Genomic DNA, 8,024 nt, shown 5'->3' on the forward strand with positions numbered 1-8,024 from the left:
AATATAGAGGAGGGCACACCGGCTGCAGCGGATGCAGTAGGTGATGTGGGTGGAGGTGCAGGTGAATGTGTGGCGGATATGGAAGTTTCCTTTGGGGCCTTGGAGGGAAGTGAGGGGGGAGGTGTGGGCGCAAGTGTTGCACCTCCTGCGGTTGCAAGGGAAGGTGCCCACCTTGTCTCAGCCGGATCCTTCCCGCCCGGCACCGCCTTCCTGCCCTGCCGTCTTCTTCTTGACCTGTCCGCCTCCATCCTACTCCGACCTATCACCCTCACCTTGACCTCTTTCCACCTATCACATTTCCAACCTATCCTCCAAGTCCCTCCTCCCTACCTTTTATCTTCTCCTGCTGAACACTCTCTGCTCATTCCTGAAGAAGGGCCTGTGCCCGAAACGTCGAATCTCCTGTTCCCTGGATGCTGCCTGACCTGCTGTGCTGTTCCAGCAATAAAGTTTCAACTTATGTTCAAGGAGAACAGTCCCAACTTCAGTTTATCCTCAGAACCAAAGTTCCTCAACCCTGGAAGCATTCTTTTAAACCACTTCTGCACTCTCTCCAGTGCAGTCTAAAATGTGGCAGCCAGTTCTATGCACAGTACTCCATTTAAGATTTAACATATGCCTGTACAAGTTCAACATCACCGCCTTGCTGTTGAATTCTATGTCCTTGTAATAAAGCAGAGAATACTGTATGCTTTACTTAACTGTCCTCTCTACCTGTCCTGTCACTTACAGTGATCTGTGTGAGTTAAATCTGGATGCTTTTAGCACGTCTAAATAGGCTTAAATGCACAACACAACCTGAAATAAGTTTTGAGATGATAAGTGTGGAATTCTACTGGACAAAATTATTGTTAAAATGATGTCTTGCTATATTTTACTATTTCATTTAGTGCAACAGAAAGAAAAGAGCTTGGATTGTCAGTATTCCTGATACGATTGACACAATTTAATGTGTTTTATTTAATCTGGCTTTCAATGTGCATAAATGGTGTCCTTCCAATTTATGTGAAATATTGTGATAGGGGTGTAAATGGGAAGATTTCAGCACTCCTTTGAACCATGCTTACCCATGCTTGTTTGTTCATATCAAGTAACTTGATTTATAAAAAACTATAAATGATGTCATTTAGTAAGGAATATAAGTTTAACAGTTTTCTTATTTAGAAATATATTAACTAGTTATATGTTTCATTATCTTAAGACAATGAGAAGCCAGTGAAAGATATAAGACACGGTGATTTGGATCAAGGCCTCATCACTGAACTTCGCAAAGAATATGGGATAACAGAAAATGAGTTCTTCATGGTGCTAACTGATGTGGATATGAGAGTCAAGGTACGAGAACATTATATTTTATGTTCAACATATGTCAATATGGGGCATCAGTTTAGTTATGATGATCTTTGTACAGTCTGTCATTTGTCAGTTTGATTACATTGACAGCCTAAGTAATTTGACAACTCGATCAAGCTGTCTAATTTTATTGTTTCCAGGATTCTCCCCTTTCTCTGAGGTGTTGACTCATTGTGCATTTTGTATTGATCACATGTGACTCTGAACAATGAGGTGCAGTGGCCATCAATATATTGCATCTTGCTGTCATGCAATAAATACACACTTAACAGTATGGCATAATCTAATAACACTTGTGAGAATACCTGTCTCTTCCCTTAATTGGCGATACTTTAATAGCATTACATTTCAATTCTGTCAGTGACTTGTTAATTGTGGAGAAAAATTAACTTCCTTAAATTTTTCTTTGCAAGAGGAAAGCAATTTCACTCCCAAGACAAGCTTTTTCATTCATAGATTCAGTGATATGGAGGCCACTCTTGCTGCTGTCCTAATTGAGATCTATACTTTAGGCACAGATGAGGAATCATGGCCATGACTTTCCTTAGGTACAAAGATGATCATTAGCTGCCAGATTCACATAAAGCACACATTGAAATCTGGATGAAGTGCTTCAGATATCTTGGCAGATTGAGGGACATCTTGGAAACAGCCCTTCCAGAGACTTCCAGATCATTACCATCTGCTATATGCTCCACAACTCTATAAAAAGATAACCGTGGAAATGATGAGCTCACAGTAAAGGCCAGAGCAGGCTGTTGATGCTAACCAAACAGAAATTGCTGTAGAAATACCAGTGCAGCCAGAAAGATTACTTCACCAGACCCATTGTCCAACAGACAGTAGCCAAGTTTTTGAAAACCACAGCAAAGAAGCAAGCCTTACTGAGCAAAATCATTCTAAACATTGTTATATATTTTTAGGATGTCTTCCAGCTGCATCTCCTGTAGTTAGTGATGAAGGCTGCTGTAAAGTCTCTATAAACTAAAATGTGACCTTATATGTACAATGCATTGCATCATTGCCACAGCTAGAGCAGAGAACTTGCTTACTGTAGGTTTCTCACTGGAAATGATATGAACATTCTTTTCTGGAGAACTGGAGAATGATCACTATAATCTGTAAGGTAAGAAACTAAAGAAAGGAGCAGTCACTTTATTGGGAGCTTTTGACTGACCACCTCCCAACCCTCCACCATTAGTAACAGAGACACGGAGGAGCAGATTGGGAGACAGATTTTGGAAAGGTGCAAAACTAACAGGGTTGTTGTCATAGGTGACTTCAACTTCCCTAATATTGATTGGAACCTCCTTAGTGCTAATAGTTTGGACGTAGTAGATTTTGTCAGGTGTGTCCAGGAAGGATTCCTGACTAACTATGCAGATAAGCTGACCAGAGGGGAGGCCATATTGGATTTGGTGCTCGGCAACAAACCAGGTCATGTATCAGATCTCTCGGTGGGAGAGCGTTTCAGTGATAGTGATCACAACTCTATGACCTTTACAATAGTCATGGAGAAGGATAGGAGCAGATGTTATGGGAAAGTGTATAATTGGGGGAAGGGGTATTACAATGCTATTAGGCAGAAACTACGGAGCATAAATTAGGATCAGATATTCTTAGGGAAATGCATAACAGAAATGTAGAGGTTGTTTAGGGAGCACTTGGAATGACAAAAGATATGGAACATGTAGTCAAGAGGAAGAAGGAAGCTTACATAAGGTTGAGGAAGCAAGGATCAGACAGGCTGTAGAGGGCTATAGGGTAGCTAGGAAGGAACTGAAGAATGGACTTAGGAGAGCTAGAAGGTGGCATGAAAAAGTCTTGGCGGTAGGATTAAGGAAAACCATAAGGTGTTCTACACTTATATGAAGAGCAGGTGGATGGCCAGAGTGAGGGTAAGAATGATCAAGGATAGTAGAGGGAACTTGTGCCTGGAGTTAGAGGAAGTAGGAAAGGTCCTTAATGAATATTTTGCATCAGTATTCAGTACTGAGAGGGACCTTGTTGTTTGTGAGGACAGTGCTAAACAAGATGATTTGCTCAAATACATTGATGTTAAGAAGGAGGATGAGCTACAAATTTTGATAAGTTCCCTGGGCCAGACGGGATATACCCGAGGTTACTATGGGAAGCAAGGGAAGAAATAGCTGCACCTTTACCAATTATCTTTGCATTCTCACAGTCCACTGGAGCAGTAACAGATGATTGGAGGCTGGCAAATGTTGTTCCCTTGTTCAAGAAAGGGAATAGTGATAACCCTGGGAATTACAGACCAGTCAGTCTTATGTTGGTGATGGGCAAATTATTGGAGAGAATTCTGAGAGACAGGATTTATGATTATTTGGAAAAGCATAACAAGATTAGAGATAATCTTTATGAGGGGCAGGTCATGCCTCACAAATCTTTGAGGATATGACAAAACACATTGATGAAGGTAGACCAGGGATGTGGTGTTCTTTGAATTTTAGTGAGGCATTTGTTAAGATTCTCCATGGTAGGTCATTCAGAAAGTAAGGAGACATGGGATACAAAGAAATTTGGCTGTCTGAATACAGAATTGGCTGGCCCACAGAAGACAGAGGGTGGTAGTCATAGAGATGCACAGCATGGAAACAGACCCTTCAGTCCAACCTGTCCATGGCGACCAGATATCCCAACCCAATCTAGTCCCACCTGCCAGCACCCAGTCTATATCCCTCCAAATCCTTCCTGTTCATATACCCATCCAGATGCCTTTTAAATGTTGCAACTGTACTAGCTCCACCACTTCCTCTGGCAGCTCATTCCATACACATACCACCCTCTGCGTGAAAAGGTTGCCCTTTAGGTCTCTTTTATATCGTTCCCCTCACCCTAAACCTATGCCCTCTAGTTCTGGACTGGCCCACCCCAGGGAAAAGACTTTGTCTATTTATCCTATCCATGCCCCTCATGATTTTGTAAATCTCTATAAGGTCACCCCTCATCCTCGACGCTCCAGGGAAAACAGCCTCAGACTGTTCAGCCTCTCCTTATAGCTCAAATCCTCCAATCCTGGCAACATCCTTGTAAATCTTTTCTGAACCCTTGTTCCACAGATCAGTTCTGGGACCTCTGCTCTTTGTGATTTTTATAAATGACTTGGATGAGGAAGTGGAAGAGTGGGTTAGTAAGTTTGCCAATGACACGAAGGTTGGTGGAGTTGTGGATAGTGTGGAGGGCTGTTGAAGGTTGCAACGGGACATTGACAGGATGCAGAGATGGGCTGAGAAATGGCAGATAGAATTCAACCTGGAAAAGTGTGAATTGATTCATTTTGGAAGGTTGAATTTGAATGCAGATTACAGGGTTAAAGGCAGGATTCTTGGCAGTGTGGAGGAACAGAGGGATCTTGGGGTCCACGTTCATAGATCCCTCAAAGTAGCCACCCAAGTTAGAGTTGTTAAGAAAATGTATGGCGAATTGGCTTTCATGAGCAAAGGATTGAGTTTAAGAGCTGCGAGGTTATGCTGCAGCTCTACAAAGCCCTGGTTAGACCACACTTGGAATATTGTGTTCAGTTCTTGTCATCTCACTGTAGGAAAGATGTGGAAGCTGTAGAGAGAGAGCAGAGGAGATCTACCAGGATGCTGCCTGAACTGGAGAGCATGTCTTATGAAGAAATGTTGAAGGAGCTAAGGCTTTTCACATTGGAATGAAGAAGGATGAGAGATGACTTGATAGAGGTGTACAAGATGATGAGAGGCATAGATAGAGTGGATAGCCAGAGACTTTCTCCCAGGGTGGAAATGGCTATCACGAGGGGGCATAATTTTAAGGTGATTGGAGAAAGATTTAGGGGAGATGAGAGAGGTAGGTTCTTTACACAGAGAGTGGTGGGTGCATGGAATGCACTGCCAGCAGTGGTAGTAGATTCAGATACATTAGGGAGATTTAAGCGACTCTTGGATAGGCACATGGATGATAGTAAAGTGAAAGGTATGTAGATTAATTTGATCTGAGAGTAGGATAAAAGGTTGGCAAAACATTGAGGGCTGAAGGGCGTGTACTGTGCTGTACTGATCTATGTTCTACGTTCTCAACACAATTAAACATAACAAACGACATTCCACTTGATTCAAGGATGTTTACTTTACCTAGAAAAATAACAAAAGGATCAACATTCCCACACCATCCAATTAATATTACTTTTGGAACAGCATCTTGTTTCGTGAAACATACAATTGAGATATAATCTGCTCCCTAGAGCCTTCATATCTTTCATTTATGACTATGACACAGTCAATAGGAAAATAGAGAAAAAGCTACAGGCTGGACTGAAAGTTCTTCAATTTCTATTGAAGTTCAAACTGGGACAAAGGAAATCAAGAAGATTTTAATTAAAAACAGAAAGCACTGGTGGAACTCAGCAAGTCTGGCAGCATCTGTGAAGAGATTAACAGAGGTAACAATATGTCACTTTAGGAAGATTTCCTTGTAATTAAATGATAGTGTTAACCAGCTAGATTTTAAGCACAGATATTTGCCACTACCATCAATTTGTCAGTATCTGTCAATAGGCATTAATGATTCAGTGGGTCACCTTTCCATGATCAGAAGTTATACCCAGTGAGAAACTAAATGATGTTATTACTTAATCACATCACAAACAGATGTTGAGGTTTAGAGGGTATGATTCTTGGGTAAGACAAGACAGGTTTGAGTTCAAGCAGGGATTTAATTCCAAAAATTGAATACAACATGGATCCCAATGTCATCCCACCTTCTGGGTTCCACCTAGATTGTCTTGAAGGCAAGTGATGAGCCCTGTGAAGTTGTCAGACAAGGCATTTAAGTTTGATATTAGATAGTTAAATACTGTTTTAAGCCTCAATATTGGTTTTAATAGCAGGCTGCCTGTTTCCTAACCTATTACCAATCTAAATGTGTAACAGGAAGAGCTTCCTTCGTGCAGGTGACAAGCAAGAAGGCTTGCCAGGTTATTCCTAACTTTTTGAACGTGACTTCACACATGTCCAGCACCTCACTCAATGGCAGCTGCACTTCCCTTCTACAAACCTTCACCACAGCACGGCCACAAGCCAAAGGGCTCAACCTTGCACCTATGATGAGGAACAAAAGAAGGAGCAACAATTCCAGGAGCAGTGCCCATTCTCCTCATCCAAATACCATTCCACATGGCAGAGAGGGTGGAAGGAGGCTAGGCCCCCCCAACACAGGGTCTACAGGCAGAGAATCAACTTTCTGAACATGTGCAAGCACTACTGTCTACATCTTTACTGTGGGCTGTTCTTGACATCTACAGTTTCCTAGACAAAGTCTACCTTCCAGTGGTCTAGGCTGACAGATATTGCTGATTGCCCTGAAAATGTCTATTACTAGGACAATGGAGAAAAACGTCTGGGTCTCTGCTGCACCTGAGGCTTGTGTAGTTGTCTTTTGCAAAGAAAGACAATTGGAGTTCTGAGTGCTTGGAATGGGTCATGTGGGAAGCAGAGAAGGGTTAGGTCTGTAGGGATGACTGTGCAGCATGGGTGTGAGAAGGCTGATGTGAGGGTGGGTGTTGGCTGTTCAGATGAGGATCTGATGCTGGGGAGAGAGGAATGAGTGCAGATACAAGGTATATTAGTCTGAGGTTTTCTGTGTAGGCGAAGGCTGGGAAAGTCAGTGTTGCATGTCAGGTCTCATGCCCTCCTCAGGTTTTGGGTCCTTGTAATTGTATTTTCTCCAAGTTGAGGAAGTTGTTGACTTCTTTCTCCCATCTTCGAAGGAGCTTATCATACCACAACCATTCAGATTCCACAGCAAAGCCTCTTGGTAAGAGGGATGATCAGAGAAAAAGCTTTTCCAGACCTCCTTGTTCCATGTGTCAGGAGAAAATTTTAATTTCCAGTTTTTAAAAAAAGTCATAAGTTGTGATGTCACTGGTTAGGCCATAATTTATTGTCCATCTTTTCTTACCCAGAGGGCAGTGCAGAATCCACAGTTCATTGCTGTGGATTCAGGTGTAGGCCGGACCAGGTGAGGACAGCAAATTTTCTTCCTGAAAGGAAATGAGTGAATCAAATGGATTTTTGACAAATGGTTACATGGTTGCCAGTGGTTGGCTTTTTATTCCCAAACTTTAATTAATTCAAGTTTCACCATCTGCTGTGGTGGGATTTGAACCTGTTCCCAGGATATCAGCCTGAGTTTCTGAAGTACATCCGGTGATACCACTACACCACCACTTCCACTTACTCCTCTTCAGGAGTTTATTACAACTTATTTGATGCAACCTCCTTAAACACATTATCTACATTGTTTGGTATATGTGTAACTGTACTGGAAGATGAAGTAGTGTGGGGAGACAATAGACAATAGACAATAGGTGCAGGAGTAGGCCATTCAGCCCTTCGAGCCTGCACCGCCATTCAATATAATCATGGCTGATCATTCCTAATCAGTATCCTGTTCCTGCCTTATCTCCATAACCCTTTATTCCACTATCTTTGAGAGCTCTATCCAACTCTTTCTTAAATGAATCCAGAGAGTGGGCCTCCACTGCCCTCTGGGGCAGAGCATTCCACACAGCCACCACTCTCTGGGTGAAGAAGTTTCTCCTGAGCTCTGTCCTAAATGGTCTACCCCATATTTTTAAGCTGTGTCCTCTGGTTTGGCACTCACCCATCAGTGGAAATATGTTTCCT

At 42.3% G+C, this 8,024-nt stretch overlaps 1 protein-coding gene across 1 annotated transcript in view; it reads left to right on the plus strand.

Annotated features, from left to right (window-relative positions):
* Positions 1 to 8,024, plus strand: part of ccdc80 (coiled-coil domain containing 80) — a 54,350-nt gene that overhangs the window by 18,349 nt on the left and 27,977 nt on the right. The window contains exon 3 of the mRNA XM_043700868.1: positions 1,202 to 1,335. Within this exon, the coding sequence (XP_043556803.1) occupies positions 1,202 to 1,335 (134 nt within the window). The remainder of the gene's footprint in view (positions 1 to 1,201; positions 1,336 to 8,024) is intronic.

The sequence above is a fragment of the Chiloscyllium plagiosum genome, chromosome 12, assembly GCF_004010195.1.
Source record: "Chiloscyllium plagiosum isolate BGI_BamShark_2017 chromosome 12, ASM401019v2, whole genome shotgun sequence".
NCBI lineage: Eukaryota > Metazoa > Chordata > Chondrichthyes > Orectolobiformes > Hemiscylliidae > Chiloscyllium > Chiloscyllium plagiosum.